Source organism: Rissa tridactyla, chromosome 4 (assembly GCF_028500815.1).
Source record: "Rissa tridactyla isolate bRisTri1 chromosome 4, bRisTri1.patW.cur.20221130, whole genome shotgun sequence".
NCBI classification, from domain to species: domain Eukaryota; kingdom Metazoa; phylum Chordata; class Aves; order Charadriiformes; family Laridae; genus Rissa; species Rissa tridactyla.
Window position 1 is genome coordinate 65369039 of NC_071469.1, and position 19109 is coordinate 65388147.

Genomic DNA, 19109 nt, shown 5'->3' on the forward strand with positions numbered 1-19109 from the left:
TGGCTTGCAAAGTTGGTCTACTGACACAACCATGCTGCTCGTGGAGTCTGGCTTTTTTTTGCAGCACCACACCACCATGCTGGATCCTTCTCACAGCAGAAAACGCACCCGACTTGCACACTTAACCATTCATAAGTCACAAGAAAATGATCAAAAGTCCTACACATCACATTGCTTGAAACTCCCCGTGGGGAGTTCTACCCTGATGGTGTCTAATGCCAACTAACATTTGGTTTTCTGTGTATCCAGAGATACACACAGCCTTCAAGTGATCTCTGCCACATTAGCCATAACTAGCAGTGAGGATGTGGCAGCAGCTCCAGGTTAGGGCAAACAAGCGGGAAGCCACTTTTTGTGCTTTCAAGTTGTGAGTTAATCTCAGATTTCTTTCCAAAAACTTAAATTCCACATACAATTCTGACCCTCCAGGTTTCCAACAAAAAAGAGGGGAAAATAGAACAAAACATGATGTAATGAAAGAGACTTCACCATTTTTGAGATGGAAACCCCTCCCTGATAGATGCCCCCAATTCCCAATGACTGGGAGAAGTTAGTATCCACGCTCAGGCTTGCCCTGGATTATGTCTTATGTTGGAAACTCCAAATGTGACCACATATGGGGTTTTTCTTGACTGATTAGTCCCAAGAGGTGCCTTCGATCTTCCTGTTCTGTAAGTCCACACATCCTCAATAATGACAGAGGAAAGAGAAGTAACTATTTCCAACATTTCCCATTTTCCTCGGAAAGCAGTAGCAATGCAAACATTTGAGTTCTCCATCTCTCATCTTTGAGACCTTTTTAGCAATATGCCTGAATGCTTAGCCACCAGCGTGAGTCTGAACCACACTTTGGATTTATGCTCAAGGCCAGCATTCCTGCTCAACCCTGCTTTAAATGGCCAAGCGTGACATGCTTGTGCGTGGATACAATCTGGCATGCTGGTTAGTAAAAGCCCTCTAGTTTCTTGATATCAATACAACTTTCTCTCCATCATTGGCTGTATCACAAGCAATTAAAGCCAACTTCTCACGTCCTTTTCACCCCTATTGCTGCATAAGAGCCATTGCCTTGGACCTGCAAAAGCGTCCCCCACATCTCCCTTGCACTCTTTTGCACTCTCCCTGTCCTCTGGTTACAAATAGAAAGCTTTTCCCAAATTAACTTGAAAAAGTAATCTTCATATCTCCCTGTCAAAGCACAGTTGTAGGGAACATCTCCCTAGAGGAGAAAGGGTAAATGATCTGTTAACATTTTACACACAGATAAATGTGAGAGCAGTTCTTAAACCCCAGAGTTAACATCCGGGCAGAGAAAGCACGCATTGCTACTTGACAGATAGAGAACTGAAAGTTGTACTGATGTGTCCTGGTTTGAGGTAAAACAGAACCAATTTTCTGATTTGTAATTTTACATTTTAGCTGGGCCTCTAACTGACTAAAGTCTGAAATTAACAGCATATTGTTCAGAAACTGTTCACTCTCAGAGTGATAAGACCTGATTATACCAAGGAATGCTATGCACAGAGGCTCTTGCTTATACTTATTGCTATAACAACCAAGGTCAGCTAACGTCGCTGTTTGCTCTGTTAGAGCGTTGGAAGCGGAGAAGTGTAGAGGGGTCCCACCTGCAGGGAGGAGCAGACGGGCCAGGTGACCCAAAACTGACCAACAGGGTATTCCACCCCATCTGCATCACGCTCAGTATAAAAGCTGAGGGATCAAAGGGGCAAGGCTGGTCTGGCTTGCTCTTTCTTCAATGGCCGATGTCTGAGGAGGACCTTGTCTGTTTGTCTGCCTTTGATCCCGATCCGAGCATTCCTGACTCTAGTTCTGGAATTCAGCTCCTGTCTGTCACTGACTCCAGTCTGGGATTCTCTCTGTGTCTGCTGGTGACACGATTGTCATCCTTGGAGCTGGATCCGGTTTTGTATATATTATATATGTTTTTCTCTAATTTTTATTATTCTATTATTATTTACTATTTTCTTATTTTTTATTATTATTATTTTCATTAAAGTACTTTAGCTCTTTTTCTATACTTGTAAATCTCCTTATCTCTTCCTCTCATCTCTGAGGGGTGGGGGGGCCATCTGTCATTCCGACTGGCCAATCCAGCCAAAACCACGACATGATGCTATGTAGCCTGCCCAGCTTTACACAGAAAGTAAACTTCACTGGAAAAGGGAATTCTGGTCCTCTCTGCCTTGCTGCAGTGCCAGGGTGTGATACTCCTTGTCTCCTCCATCACTCCACGAAGACCATACATTTCTTTAGGAGTCAAAGCCAGCCAGGCTTTCTGTTCACATCTCTGTCCTAACATACCTCCTGCAAGCAGGATTATGCCCTGCCCATGGTCCCTAGGAGTAAGAGCAGCCCCAGCTGCACACAGGGAAGGATGTCTCCAAACCCTGCCACCGCTTCCACACCACAGGGCTAGGGGTGCTGTGGCGGTGGAAACCACCTCCCTGCAAACCCTTGCTGGGCCCTCAGGTGTGGCTTAGCTGATTACAGACTGGATAGGGCTCAAACACTTTAAAAGGCCACAGCTATCCTGCCAAGAGCAGAGCACTCCTGGGGTATAAACCACCGAAAGAAAACCAAAAGCTCCACCAGCTCCTCTGATGCAGCAGCTCCCCAGGTTCCAGCACACATCAGGCTGACGGCTCAGCAAGAGCAAGACAGCTCCCCAAAAGCATCCAAAGTAAAGCACAAGCTTGTATTCAAACCTGAATGTGAAAAACAAAGGCAGGGGCATTGACAGGCCTGGGCACCCGGCAGAAGGTGTGAGCTAGGGAAACTGCCACCGGAGCTCCCCGGGAACCCTTGAAGCAAGCACCCCTCCAGCTTACACCCTCCTCGCATCCGTGATGGAGCACAGCGGGGTGGGCTGTCTGTGCTACAGCCTCCGGCACAGCCTTCATGCCGAGCAAATCCATTTCCGGGGCAGAATAAGAGAAAGCATTAAAAATCGAGCTCTGCCAGGCTCCAAGTAACAGACAGCAGAGCAGATCCTGCCCCGATTCTTGGCTTCTGTACAGAAAATGCACCCCAACAAATGCAATTTAAGGCCACAGACAAAACAAGTCAGAATCATGTTGTAGGTCTGAAGAAAATAACCTTTTTCTGGGCCCCATCCCAGATTTCCTGGGTTCCTCCAGCAGAGCTCACATCCACACTCATAGCTGGTATCACCGTAAACAACAGGGAAATTAAAAACACCACACTATAAAAGATAGTTACAGAAAAAAATTCCACCTGGATGCTTTTTCAGGGCAGTTGTCGCACTAAAAATCTTAAGCTTCCTATGCAAAGTGAACTTGGGGAACAGAAATGCACATGAAGTAGATGTGAATCATTATGGCATATAAATCACCCAGATGTTTCAAACATATTCTATTTTAAACATGCTCTACATGCTCCTTAGCTTGCCCTTCAAGAGGCACCCAGGTGAAAAGTATGAGTGACAAAAACAATCCATTTGAAGGACAACTTCAGATAAATAAACCAGATCAAGCCCGAATGGGCTCCCTGTGTCCAAGAGCAGAGCAGAGGGCACACACAGCGTGACCCGTTACAAACGGCACCTTCCAGATTTCCCCCATAACTCAAGAAATCTCGGTGCGCAACAGCACGTGGCCCATGTGAAGCATGCCATTTGCTTATATACTGCTTGGTACCTGATGGCAACAGCACACACCAGAGTCCAGCTCATAACGGAAACAAGCCAAAATGATTCCCTTACCTTCCGTGAAGCTGCCTGTAAGAGTTATGACGACAAACACTTTGCCTTCTGGCTCCAAATCCACCTGAAAAAGTAAAGGAAACGTTAGAAGATTGTTTTTCAAGGCAACAACTCTTCTCGGGATTTTACGTGGTAAATCTTGCCAACATTTGATAATATCTGAAGCTCTATATGTATTCTCATGCACATTCTTAGTTTAAAAAAAAAAAAAAAAATCAAGCATCCATGGCTCAAATTGTTCAGCACTTCTAGGAAAAAGAAGGAATCAAGTTCCTTATTTTTTATGGAGCCTTGAATGCTGAACAATCTCGACCTTCCTAGAGGAAATAGAGATTAAAGAAAAAAAAAAATAATATGGTCAATAGTGTTCCAATTTGTCAGATAAATGAAGCGGAAGTAACATTAAACACACACAATTCTCTCCAAAGATCCATGCATATCTGTTTGGTGAATTACACAGATATTTCCTCCCTATTACATCTTATCCTGTTGAAATTGTTTCACTCTCTCAAAATCCCATCAGTGCTGGGGTAAATGCTGATTTCTTACATAAATCACCCTGTGGCCTTAAACCATAGAAACCAGGAAACTGTTAGTGCTGTTACCTAAGGACTTGTTGTCGTTTAATCTAAATTAGATAGCAATACAGAATATAATTTTAGGGATCAGAGATTCAATCCCAGTGTCGGTCAACCTGTCCTTGGAAGAATGTATTTATTTTTCAGTTAGTAGGTTTCTTATTTTTAGTTACATTTTTAATTAAGGTCTTGCTTTTGGTGCTTTTTTTTTTTGTTGTTCACTAGCTAATTTTTAGCAAAAATCACAGCTAAGAATCCCTGAAGTTTGAGTCAGGCTGTCACACAGAAATCTCACTTTAAAAAAAAAAAAAAAGGCAACCCCCATACAGTCCCAAATTGCAATGTTAAAATTGGCAAAGAGAAGCTTCGCACCTCATGGGCATCGATAACCTGCACAGAACAAAATTTCTGAAAAGAGAGCTCCCTGGAGGAATGACTAAAAGCAATGGTTCAAACTCTGTCTGCTCTCATACAGCCACCTTTCCTTGGTCTGGCAGAAATAGAAGCAAGTCGTCCAAGTCAGCAGCACCATGTTCCATCGCAGAGGTGCCCAGAATTTAATACACCGCAGTATGCACTGCGGAGTAGAAAAATATTTCCTGGTCCTGCAAGAAAGGAGGACGAGCCCAGGCTCCTTCTTTTGTCTCAGGTAACACACGGTATATCCTGCCAACACTTTGATTCCTCCCCAGTGTTAACACAGATCACATCATTCAAGTGAACCTCTAACCCTAAGCCTAAACTCCCAGAGCAACAGCGCAGGGACCACCACTAATCCAGGCAACGGTTGCCTGTGGTTTGCCATGCACCAACCGGTCCTTTTAAGGGAATAACAGTAAGATACAGGTAAAAGAGAAAGCTAAACTCTACGTATCTAATGGAGGAACCAAACAGCCATACTACAAATGGACAGGATGGTAAACAGGGAAAGAAGGTGTCCAAGCCAGGCTGACTCGGCAGAGTTAAAGTACAGCAGCGTTTTCTGCTGGCATCTCCACTCCTAGGGATGCTAACTACAGCTTCACTAACAAGAGCCGAGAGAAAACAATCTTTTGGGGTAATTGAGGGGGAATCAGAGACAGCATACATCATCCCTTTACGTTTCCCTAGCCTACACTGTGTTGCAGAAGTGCAGAAATTGTTTTTAAGCTACTCGGATTTTGTTAGGACAAGCTGAGCAAATATTTTCAGAGAAAGAATGAGAGAACATCCTATTCACACGACTCCAGCTACAGTCCAAAAGCAACACATCTCTATCAATGGGATACAAAACGGGGAAGCTAGAACTGCTTGGGAAAATCCTATCAAACGTTGCTTGTCTGGACACTATATTTTCTACCAAAAAAAAAAAAAACCAAACAAAAAACCCCGCACAAAACAGATCAGTTTCACAGCGAGAATTTAAATTCAATGTTCAGCTTTGATTCAATGTTATTTCTTGTGTTCACTTAGGTTGCTTACTACTCTGGCTTAAGGAAGCTGTGTTTCAACAGCCCTCTGACTCCATAAATAGGGAAGATATTCCCCAAATAAACTTCAACTCCAGCAACACTTTTCACCATTTTTGCCCAAATTTCAGTTCACTGGGGAGACATGGAGCTTTGTAAAGAAATGATTCTTTCAAAAATATATATCTATAATATATATACATATACAGTCACCCAAATTTATTTATGGGATATCGAGCATTCAGATTTTAGGGGAAAAATCCTTACTTAGGTTTCAAAAATCATTGTCTGCCAGTCTCCATAGACAATGATGCGTTAGACTACTACTTTCACACTCACAAAGAGGATCTTTCCTCATTTCTTCTGATGTATGTGGTCTTTTGTGGTACGTTTAGTCTTAAAAAAAAACGTTTGCTGAGATACAAGCAGCTGGGCTGAGACCAGGAGATGTAACAAAAGCATCATCCACCTTCAACACAGAGCACACAAAAAGATTGGTCCAAACTCTGTGACACACCTTGTTCTCCACGCGTGCAAATGGGATTCCCCTGCCCAGGGTAGCATAGTGTCACAAAACAGAAACAAAATAATTTCGAAAGTAACAGCAGGAGATTTAAAAGAGTTATAAAACAACCTCTCACCTGACTCCAAGATTAAAGAGCAGATTAAAGACCAGTGAAGACCCGACACCAACTAACCTGCCGTGCTCATATTATACCACAGAACTCAATAAAGAGGATCTAGCTACACTCAAGATCTTTTCATGGCACACATTAGCGTGATCTAATTAAACACTACAACTGAAAGGCTCCAAAATGAGGACTGAAGCCCCACCATGCCAGGAGCTGCAGAAGCAGAACATCTTTGGAACACCGGCATCGCACTGGATGCAGGACCAAGGGTGAAATCTTGTCTTATACAAGAGGTTAAACCAGACAGTCTTAATAGTCCCTCTGGTCTTAAATTGATAGCAACAGCAACAACAAAGGACAAGATGCAATGAAATTAAATAATTAAAATTAATAGACCACTGATGTAAGTCTGGCTTTTGGACCTGCTCTGACCTCCTTTAAAAATGAAATCTGACCAGCTAAGTAGCAGCCAACGCAGTATCTGAGATCAACTCCCAGATACATGGAAAGTGCCTGAAACAAAAAAAATTATCTCTGACCTAGAAAACTGAAAGGAAAATGTCTGACCGCAGACCTGCCCTCCTGTGAGCCTGCCTGAGATCACACGATCGAGCAGCTCTGGGACAGCAACACCCACCTTACAGGACGTGCTTCCTCTCGCCATCGCACGGACCCCCCATACCATGGCCACACGATGTGGAGGGCCCTTGTGCTGGCGGCAGTTACCTCCTGCGAGCTCCTCACACTTACTGGACCACAATCACGACGCCCGTGCAGCCAGATGGATGCTCACACGCCGAGCCGGCGTGCGCAGCAAGTAGCTTGCTAAGCCCAGGCCTTGGGGCTAACCTCAGCCATCCTTGCAGCTCGGTTCCCTGTGTACCTGCCCCTGCTTTACACCTTCATTAGTGCCTTTACGCTTTGCATTGCGGCTACAAAAACAGCACACGCTGCAGCATAGCTTTACCAAGCCAGCAAGCAACTGCAGCCACACTTGGGCACACAGAAATATGCCCATAACAATCTGAAAACATACCCACAAACGAGGAGTGTGGTACCCTACTTCTCCCTCAAAAGGAAGAACTCCTGATATAAGCCCTCCTTCAATCTCTTCAGCCACTGAAGAACTTCTATCACTAGCACCTACTTGCACAGACTGAGAGTACGTCTCACTATGCTCTGCTATTTAATAAGATTTGAGCGCTTCAAAGGGAAGCGGCTGCCAAAGGACTAGCCCTCCAGCCACGGAAGGGATAACCCTATCTAGCGACGGCTGGCTGGCGGCCCAGGCCCTGACTGCGCACCGCCAAGGCTCTGGCGATGTCGGTACCTCCCAGCATCAGCGAACACCCTTGGGATCCAGCCTCACAACAGCAGCGCGGATGTAACACAAGTACCACGCATACGCCAAGTTTTGCTTCTCACTTTTTTTCTTTCTTTTCTTCACAGCCATAAAACCACATGTTTTTACAGTATTATTCTCAACAGAATTATTAGAGTCCAAAGCAGACCATGCAATCAGTTTGGGTCAACATTGCAGCTCAGGCTGATCTTATTTCTCAAAGAAAGCAGGAGAGACTCAGAGAAACTCAACAGCCTGAAGGCAGCACAGACAATGCTAAGGCTGAACTGAACGTAACCATCTGTATGTATTTGTCAACTATATTCAAAGAGTAATAAGTACAGTGAAAAGTTTCCTAATGCCAAGATCTATTTGCACAGGATAGCTTTTTTTATGGAATCACAGAATTCTGCCTGGAAGGTTTAGTATCAGAGCAGGAGATGCACCACAGTGGGAAAAATTCTGGGGGGAAGCAAAGGAGAAGTCTGAATTTTTATGCATGCATGATATCACGAATGCTACGAGGTACACTGATCTTCAAATAAATCAAACTAAACTGGTGGCAGGCAGCATGACACCTTTGGCGCACATAGCTGTAAACAGTAATCACGCCCGCCTCTCTCCGGTGCTTTCATCCTCAGCCTGGTCCCCTAGAGAACAACTGGGAAGAAAAACATCGACTTTCTGCCTGGGAGAGGAAAGTGTGCTTATCAGTGTAGTAAATCCTTCAATCGCCGCTCTCTTCTAGTTCAAGGAAATGGAAGACAGCATGTTCCTCCATAGCACAAAGGGTGGATAAGATCAAGTGTTGGAGCTCAGGAACCCCCCGCGTGTCTGTAAGAACAACACAGGATTTTGGCCCAGAGCTAAGCATACACTTTAACTTGTGTTGAACTTCACAGACGTACTTAAGAGAAAACAAGCGCTGGAGGATTTTGGCAAGCGAGCTGGAAATGAGCAGGTAAGGACCGATGAGTTCAGCCGCGGTTTCGTTACACTGCCACCGTGAGATGCAACACTTTGGCAGCAAGGCTGAACACAGGACCGAGGAGGACTTCACTCCTAATTCAAACCACTCACATGGTGCCCCATGCCTGAACTTGCTGAGATCGTGCAGCTCCACGTGACTTCAAAGGCAGCTGCAAGGGATCAGTTTCCCACAAGGAGGGGCCCCAGTCAACCATCTCACACACCTCCAGAAAAGGTCTGTACAACATTGTTCCTGACAACTATGCAGGTGCTATTTACTCCCTTTCTCTGCATTACAAAAAAAAGCTAGTTCGGTAGCGAACAGATGCGGGGAAACCAAAACAGGACTCCTTAATCATATGCCTTCACACATATAATAAAAACTGGTCGTGTGTGATTCATCAATGGAAGAGGTTTGGAAAACAAATTCAGAAGGAGGATAATCTCTCAGGCAACATATCAACACCCAGCTGAAGCATCCACTGAACTCGACGAGCAGGTATAGTCAGTCGGCCGCTGAGAGAGCCTGGCATGCCTTCGTGAAAAACCCGCCGCGGATGGGAAGAGGCAGATCCGAAGGGTGGCTGCCTGCCTGCAAGTCACTCGCTTTCCAAAATCGAGACAAGGTGGTCCTCCAGGATGAAGAGACATCTTCAACGCTGCATCTAGCATTGACATTAATTCCTGCAAACACCGGATCAGAACATTCTTTTTCCTCCCCACAGCAGATAGCTCAGCCTGGGAAGACTGATCTGAAGTACACTGAAATCAGCTGGACTCTTTTTATTGTCTTTGGATCTGACACAAAAGACGACTGCATTTACCCTGGGGCCCAGAACATCCTTTCTTCCATTGCTGCTCCGTCCTTTCTTCCCCACAGGCACAACAAGTAAGCATCCTAGAAGTACAACCTTTTTCTAAGCCATGTCAATGCTGACGTGGCTTCAAAAACAGAACAAGCCAGACACTTGCAGTGAATAAAGCAAATATAAAAGCTACCTGGGGACTTAATTACCTTAATTAAACAAGTAGTTATATCTTTTTACTTCCTACATAATTTTCAAATTTAATTAACAGAACTGCATATATAATCAGTCATTTGTAGAGGCAATTCCCAAGGCTCTGTTCAGCCAAAAGAGCTGAAAGTCTGGGTTAGGCTAAAGGTGGTTTTTCACATGCCTCTAGTTATTTCTTTTAATTTTTCTTGTTTACGCTCCTAACAGATCATGCTTATGGAATGTCAGATCTTTCTGTATTTTAATAAGGTAGCACCTCCACCTGAGCATGCCTTTGTTGGACAGGTCAAGTAGCAACTGTCTCTGCCAAATACACGGTGTCTGGATTAATCAGTCCCTCTTGTACATTTAGAGGCTGATAGACACCTGTCTATCGAGTCAAGCACCTTGGAAAAATCCTTAAGGCTCTCTAGTACAAAGGGGATTTTGCATTTCCAGACCAACAGATTAAAGAATTTTTCTTACAAATACACAGCATGCAATTTTTAAGATTCAAATCAGTGTGCCTAAAAAAAAAAAAAAAAAAATAAAAATGGGGTGCCAAGTATCTTCTCATTCTTGCAAAGGCTGGCAAGTGCTTAGGGCAGTAATTTCCACCACAGTTTCTCAACAACCCATGGCAAGCTCTGTGCAGGGGAGGCCCTAGGAGATGTCATTTGGTGAAGAGCACCGACCCAAGCTCTTGTTCCACCCGAGCTTTGAATCTGGTGCTGCCAAACAGCAGCATCTCCCTGCTCCCACCGAGATTTAATTTTGATACCAGGTCTCAAAAGAAAGAGTGAGCACAGGGTGACACAGCACTGCGGAAAGGCTGCCAATCCCACCTCTAACTGGTAGGTCCATGCACTGTGCTGAATTCACAGAGCGTTGAAGCCCTCGCAGCTCACTGATTCCAGCTGCAGTGGATGCACGATTAGACCTAGAGGTAATACCTGGTCCCTTGGAGGTCAGCCTGAACACCCCCTGGTAGGGGACAAAGGCTCAAAACTTCCGCTTCCTGCAAGTGGTGGTAACTGTCAAAGTTTCAGGGAGAAAGGGAAACCTTTCCAACAACTCTTACTGCTGTATGCTTAATGCTCTGGAGGTAAACCCACAAATGGGTGGAAAGTAACTCCTATAAACCAGTTATTCCAGCTATTACTCTAATATTGTTATTCTAATTTTTTGTTCCAGGACAGCTGTTTAAAATATTACTTTGTTTTCAGTCAAGCTGCATAATTATAAGCTGTGCGTCAGCCATGAACAATCCTGCATAACTAATAATTCTTAGCCAATCCTGGACTCTTTAATCAATTTTAGTCTGGTTTCATCCAAGAGATTACCCACCTGCACAGGAGACTTGCTCAGGTAGGAAGAGCAAGGGCTGCAACAAGCTTTATCTATCCCATGAAAATTCCTGCCAAGAAAAGCTGCTTAAAGGCCTACAACTAAAATACAGATAAAAAAGGAGGTTTCAAATCTTCAATAAAATAAAATTTTCAAAACCACGAGCCAAAGCCTGCTCTTACTGGAGTTACACCAACTTACATCGCTTTTGAGAAATCCCACCTCTAAAACAATGAATGATTTATGAGTAACAGTTGCAGGTGGCTGCTCTTTAGTATATTTGAAAAAAAAAAAAATAGTAGGGTTATAAAGTTAAAAAGAGAGAGGGAGACACAATTGGTTCAGGGACTACTATATTTTTGTTCTCCTTACATTTTTAAAGAAAAACAACTACTCCACTCTAGAGGGATTTCTGATCTTTTTTCCCCTGAGTTATGTGGCAGGGGGAGGGAATCCAATTGCCTGTTTATCAGTCCCACAGCACTGAAGTTTCTCGATGACCAGGCATTGATGCCAATAGTACCACTGCTGAGCAAGAACACGTTCCTTCAGAAATTTAAGTGAAACTCACAATGAAATGGGCGACGCGGGAAAGTCTAAGAAGCCCACACGAACACTGGAGTCTACAACAGAGGAGGGCTTTCACCCATAACCCCAAGAAAACCATGGGGCTAGAAACGACTAGAGTGGCAAACAGGCTGAGAAGAAAACATGACAGATGACCAGACCTAGCAGCAAGGGGACAATTTCTGAGGGCACAGAACACGCCAATTGTGGGACGAGACTGCAAAGTGCCCACAACCAGCAAAGCAGGCGCTGAAACTCCTGCCTCGGAGCCTTCCCCTCTTGATGCAACGAGGCGGTTTGTTGTCAACCCTCCCCAGCCAGGTCCATGGGTCAGGGGAGGAGGGTGGTCCCACACGCTGCTGCCAGCTCGCTGTCAGCAGCTCGAAGTGGTGTGCTGCAGTGGCTGGGGCACAGCCATGCTGCCCCGTGTGGCTCCCCGTCCTACATGGCTCCTGCAGCAAGCCACAGCTGCCCCAGAGCCTCTGTGCAGCCAGAGGGGGTAAGCTGGTGGAGCAGCACTACTGGGATACAGAGCCCTGGAAGGCCAAGGTCTCCCCTTTCGGGCAAAGCCTTGGGGAACAGACAGGAGCAAGGCGGCAAAAAGCCTGCTTGGAACCAACCTCCCACCCGAGAGACATCAAGGTGCAGGCAGCTCTGCTCCACTTTCCCACCTGTCCGACAGAAGGCAGCTCATTTGCTCTAGTGGCTCTACATGGCGGCCAGGGGAGATGGCAGGCAGAGAGCAAAGGCCGCCCTGTACCTCCCTGAACAGCCTCTACAAGCCGGCCCACCGCAGAGAGCAGGGACCGCAGAGAGCAGGGGCAGGACACCACTTTCCGGGGGCCTCTCAGCACCTCCGTGCGCCTCCCAGGCTCCCTCCCACAGCCTGTACAACCATAGCCCCTGTGAAACCAAAATTGCGTGGGCAGGACACATTCTGCCTTTCCTGACCACATGCACATATAAGCAGAGCTCTAGCTCTAGCTCTGCTGCACGCAAATTATTAAACATACATCTTGCTTTCCAACACCATGCCAAACGCCACTATGTCCAGTCCATCACTGGATTTTCCTCCCAGCTCCTCTTGCCTTCCTCCTACAGCTATTTTTTGTTTGTTTGTTTTAAGGGATGGGGAGGTAATCACAGATTTACTTTCATTTCCTAACAGCCAGATGCTGACATCAATGCAGGACCACTAAATTAAAGGATGGCAAACACAGGGCTTCATTTTGAGCTGTTTGAACACTTGATTATAGCAAATACACTCATGCACACATTTGGTAGCTGGTATCAGGCTATCGGCTTTGCATATGCAATGTGTGGAAATCTGCCTGCAAACACCTATATATGCAATTGCAGGTAAGAGAGGCTGAAAGTGGGAGAGGGTCTCTGCTCTTCAGAGGACTTAGGCACTTTGACAAACAAACCAAACAAAAACCTACTTCCATTCAATGAAGAGTAATAACAGGTCAATAAACCTCAACAACCAGTTATTACCAACAAAACAAAAATCCTTCAACAGCTATAGAGTCCTGGGACACCACTTGAGCTATTGCACTCTGGACACATGAGTTGCGTAGGCACGATGCCGACAGCTCATGTTTTAGGTCTCTCACTGAGCGCACAACGTAGGAAATGCCGTTTTCTGTCTCCAAGTTCTGGAGATGATCAACAAACGTATTTTCTGTCACATATATTAACAATATAACTTGGCAGAAAAAACAGGAAGTTGTGCCAGTTTTGCTGTTTACAGTAATAAATAGAGAAATCACTGATGGGTGCCAGGCAGGCAAGTTGGTTGCACTTCCCGTTTGGAAACACTCCAAGGGCCACAGTAATGAGATGGTGAGTGGAGTTTCCCCAAAGTAAAACACTGACATACCTGAGCTTAGCACTGATGCAATGTCCCCCTACAAGGAAAGGGCTGGCGAGACCAGGCAGCCCATGCACCGGCCAGCGCACACCAGAGACCTGGGGTTTGCCTGGAGAGGAACAGAACAGGCACCAGGCAGAAATACAGAAGGAGAAACAAAAAGATTGGGCAGAGAAGCAATAATGATGCTCTCGGTCTTGAGAAGTCTTCCAAGGCACAGCACTCACCTGCAGTTTTAATTAACCTTATTAACAAATCTAGCCAGGATTATGAATCATTCACAACTTTATTTTAAGCAGCAAAGCCGGCATCATGGTCTGAGGTTCTGTGTTCAAGGCACTCTTGCTAGTTGCCCAAGACTCGCCACTGCATAGCCACAGCCGGAGAGCGCTGTGTAACTTAGGGGAAATCCACCGGGTTGTACAATATCAGACAGGGCCCTCAATATCCAGTTCACAGATCCAACCCGAGGAACTGCAGACCCCTAAACCAGCTGCAATACTCTGCAGAGAACCCCTCTGCAGTTGTCTCCCCAGCACCTTGCTCATTTACATACCTGTGTTGTTCTCCAGTATTCAGTGCTGGAAAATATTTTCTTGTTTTATTGCATAATCTTAAACTTCTCTGAAATTCTTCTCATTCGAGTTTCCATTAGGTGTGTCACTATTTCTAAAATATCTTCCTACTACATATAATTCATTTGGTGTACTGCTGCTTTTCCATTTTTGTCCATTAGCCCTTTCTTCTTTCTAAAAACAGGCCACAGCTGATGAGATAATGAACCACTAAAATCACTTAGTCCTCCAGATATAATCCATCAGATTTCTGAACACCCCAGGTAGAAAAGGGAAAGGTCACAACTTTGTGCTATTCCAACCATTCCTGTCAGAGACTCACTTTTAAAGAGTCAAATCCCATCTTCTTAATAACAGTTAAAAAGTTATGTCCTGGTGATATAGCAAAAGGCAATCTGCTGGAGAAGTCTAGCTATTTATGATGCTCGATCACTACTAACGGGTGCTGTAAAATAAAAAAAGGATCACAGAGATTCAATAAGCATCTGAATGCCTGCGGCTTGACAGCGGGAAGCTGGGGTTCCCTGATACAGAGATTCAAATGCAAAGCAAAAGCTCTGCAGAGGGCTTGATTTGCAGGCACCTACCCTCCTCTTCCCTTCGACACCAAGTGTCAAAAAGATCTGTAGTTAGTAGTGAACTCAACGCTATGCTGTTCGGTGGCAAATGTTTTGTTTGCTGCACAAGGGGCCAACAGCTATCGGTCCTGATCGTCACTCACCTATTTCAGCCTGACTTACAAAGCTGCTGTAGCACTACACTGGGAAACATGGACGGTAGGGAACCTCCATGCCAGGTAGGCCCACAGTGCTTGCTTTCACCCGGGGAAGCTTCCCACACAGGCTGCCATTGCCTTGTTGCACCCCTGGTATCGCATTCCCACAGCGGTGTTGCTGCATCTCTCCTAAAGGCAATGTGACATATGAAAGGAGTTGCATATAAGAGATCAGACACATCCCCAACTTTTCAACCAAAGACTGCAAAGCCCCTTGGAGTGCTGAGGGAACCTCACACCATCAATTTTATAGACAAGGAAAGCAACATATGGGGATGGCAGGAGCAGAGCTAGAAACAGTGCTTGTGCTCTTCAAAAGCCTGACCTAGCACACTGCACGGCAGGCACACCGCCTTGAAGAAGTGCAAGGAAGACTCTGCAGTACCCAGGAAAGCAATGCGTGCCTGGACTGCACAGTGGTCCAGATGTCAAGAAGAGTCACCGCTGCACAGCGCCAGAACCCATCATTCTTTTCAGTGACTATAAAGCCTTGCACAAAGTGCTGGGGGGGAACACGGGACACACGGGCCTGGACAGACACGACACCACCACCCCTGTCAATATCACAATAAATTAATTGATGTGCAAAATCAAGTTATCGGCAATATTTCTGACAAGATGTAAGATTTCAAATAACATGTCTCAATGGCATGCCAGTCTTTAGAACTACAGCTCCCATCATGGATATCCCCATTTAAAGCCTTCACTGCATTACTCATCCTTTGTGACCATACAAATAGGAGGGTTTAATTCCGGCAACTTTCGAAACCCAGATCCTGGCACGGGCTGTAGCACCATGGAGAAGCCTAAGCACCTATGCTCTGACCATTCTTTCCAGATCTTGAATTAATCACAGTGACTTCTTTCTTCCTTGTCTCACTTCCTCACCTTGCAGTTTCTTAATACTGAAAATATTAAGGACCAACATTTATATCCAGCCAGTATTAATCCACTGCATCTCCTCTCGCATTCCATGTTGCAAGATGATCTGTCAAATGATTTGAGACGGAAGGATGAAAAGCAAACTATCAAACATGGGTGGTGTCTCACAGGAGAGAATCTGCTTGGAACACGCGGAAAGATGCAGAAGGTGGTTAAAAGCCCACACACTAATCCCTCTCCCATTCCCTGCCAACAGCTTATGGGATTGTTTAACATCTCTGGTACACACATCCCAGAATACCACGTAAAAGCAGTAGCAGTTTCTGGGTGCATGGTCACTTAGATGTTTCTAAAGGTACCAAAAAAAAAAAAAAAAAAGAAAAAAAAAAAAAGAGCGCCAAGACATGCACTCCCCCAGCATTCCTGAAGGTATGATGCTTGCTCCTGGTGTCCAGATGTTACTGCTCACATCTCCGCTCTAATCCCATGAGGTCCAGCACTGGGAGTCACAGTCAAGTTTTCATGCAGCAAAAAGAATGTAGGTTGGGATCCAGTACGCAGCTGACAACACCCAGAAAGGACACGCCATTGCCAACATTTGCTTTGCCAAGTTAGATCATGTCCTGGTTGTATAGTGGGTTTTGTTTGTGAGTTTGTTTTTTGGTTTGGGGACTTTTTTGAGGGGGGGGGGGGGAAAAGTACAATAAAAATATTTCTGTAAAACAACAGTTAAAATAGGGTGTGTAGATGAGGTTCTTTATAGTGAAGGACCCTGCTGGAATGTATATTTGTGCAGAAAGGATTGGGGGAGAGGAAGTACCGAAATCCTGAAGCCAAGCACTGCAAAAACAGACAGACTGTCCAAGACCAAGCAATTTTTAGTCCCATCAAGTCTGTGATTAGTTTTCCTCATCTACCTCATGAGAAAGATGATCTCACTACCCACTTGTGACCATAAAGTCATAGCTGTGACTCCAGCAATTGAGCTGAGACAGGAAGGAGTTGAAAAGCACCAGGCTCCTCCAGGCCACCGGATGGGTGACGAGGTGCCGTGTCACTGGGATATGCTGTTCAGCTGACCCAGCCATCTGCCTCCATCTGAAGGAGGAGGCACTTCTGGGTTTTGTGTGCAACTGCAAGCTGACACGCAGCTTGGTGACATCTACCAACAGCATGTTGTCACGTATTTCCCCTTTTTAATATTTCTTTTTCCCTTTCCAAAGCATGGTCTCAAGATAAGGAAGCACTTCTCAACCAATATGACCAAGACGTACCTTGGATAAAAAGAAAAAAAAAAGGGGGGCGGGGGGGAGAGGGTCAGAACACAGCTGAGGTGGCTTTGCTCACATGTCAATTGAGACCATAAGACCATAAGACCATAACCTGATGCTGACCACATTTCCCATCCGAAGCTCAACATCAATCACCTTCAAAGCTGCAGAAAAACGTTCTTCTCTTCAAACAGAGCTTTTGCTGGGGTCACTGCAAGTCCAAGCACACGGCAATTCTAGGTAAGCCAAGAGGAGGACAGGCTCTGTTACAAGGCCATCATATTTAGGACAACTGCTGTCATGTTCCCTTCCTTGATAAATATTTCGTTTCTCTGTGAATGGAAGGCCTGGCATTTTATCTGTGCCATGCCACAGACAGTGTTGCATGTGCTTTGTATTACAAACACACATGCTTTTAACTCCAGCCCACTAGCTAATATGTTTAAAAGTATAAATTCCCTTCCGGAGAAAAGTACTTCCCTACCTGGGTGGCAGTGCTAATGTGGACCTTATGCTCCTCTTCCCCTCGACAAACAGCCCTTGCTGAGGAGAGACACGCTACCTTAATTCCCAAAGCAAAATTTTATCCGCTCCAGGAAAAGTCACATCAATTTTAGCCTTATAACCTTAACCGGAGAGCTTTCACCAGCTGAGGACAGAAATCCCTTGGACAGCATTTATCTCCTTTCAAAATAAAATCAAATAACTTCCCTTCTTTAAGGTTTCCCAAGCCCTGTAATATAAAGCCAAAAAGCCAGTCAAACAATTCCTCTCCTCTGTACGAGCAGGATGCTCAGTAACGACCTTGGGGGGAAGAAAATGAAAGAGATACAGTCTCCCTAATAACTGCCATACATCCAATGAAGCGAACCATTACAAACGCAGTCCCCTAAGACAGATAATAAAACGCCTAATGCTGTTCACCTCCTAACATGCATGATAATGAAAGAGCCCTAGATAAGATTACAGAATTGAAGAGTTAGATCCTAAACTAGCTGCGCTGGAGCTGCTCACTAGATCCTTACCACTGCCGCACCATCAGTTTCGGCTTCTTAGGAATCTAAAAGATTCCTCTTGCAGCCAGGCAGCACTTGAAAGGCTTCTGGGAGATCACCACACACAGTAATACAAAGCACTGGGGTGGTTTCAGATACTGAGATAGAAAGTCTGAACAAGTAATGACCCACTGGAAAATTCATAGCGAGAGATGGAAAGATCTGGTACTCTTCAAACACCTACATGTTCTAACTGTGGCTTTGAAGCAAGCCACAACACTGTCTATTGTAAAGTGCATCGTTCCTGTGGAAACTGTTGCTTAATATTCTTAGAGATGGAGTAAGAATAAATACTATAGGTGTAAAGAATTTTGCAACTACCCATATACTGGCTAAAAAAATATTTAAAATAAAAAAAAAAAGGGTCCTGTTCTTATCATTGACAATGAAAAAAATCATCAGGCAATGATAAAGAGTATTTTTGTGCAGCTGAAGTAACTACAGAAAAACAAACCCTCATTTCTCTGCAAATAAAATTTCATATGCCCGGGACTATTAACATAAGGAGACTGTTTAGTCAACCCAGAAATGAACCACAACACTTATATGGAGCAAATGTTGATGAGCTTTTTCGAGGTCAGGAAGATTCTTTCAAAACAATCTTTCAGGAGCCAAGCACAGGGGCACCAAAGGTTGTTTAAAACCAGCAAGCCTCCATTACTCTTTTCTCACCTAACATTTACATTCAAAACAGGAACAGGCGCTTCCAAAATGTTACTAAAATAAGAAGTGGCATTGCTTGAAAACAATAAGTACTGCATATCCATTGCTGAGGCAAGTCTCTTTGCAGTAAGCTTGTTTATATATAGAAATAAATCCACTGACCTCGTATTAATCACAAACACTCCTTTCTCTATGACAAAGGGAAATGACAAACTTGCAAGGACACACCAGAAACCTTCTGAGATTGCATCCACATAAGCCAAAACATGTGACGACTTGAACGATCATTGCTTCTCTTTGAAGAAATACACCCAGACCCTACAATTTTATTCTTGACAAAAATCAGAAGATTGCAATTCTAAGATGAACCACTGATGATTTTGGATATAGTTTCA

At 44.7% G+C, this 19109-nt stretch overlaps 1 protein-coding gene across 1 annotated transcript in view; it reads right to left on the bottom strand.

The window, feature by feature from the left end:
- The window catches only part of PRKCH (protein kinase C eta), a 119557-nt gene that overhangs the window by 88200 nt on the left and 12248 nt on the right, over window positions 1-19109 (bottom strand). Inside the window, exon 2 of the mRNA XM_054200116.1 lies at window positions 3743-3806. Coding sequence (XP_054056091.1) covers window positions 3743-3806 — 64 coding nt within the window. The remainder of the gene's footprint in view (window positions 1-3742; window positions 3807-19109) is intronic.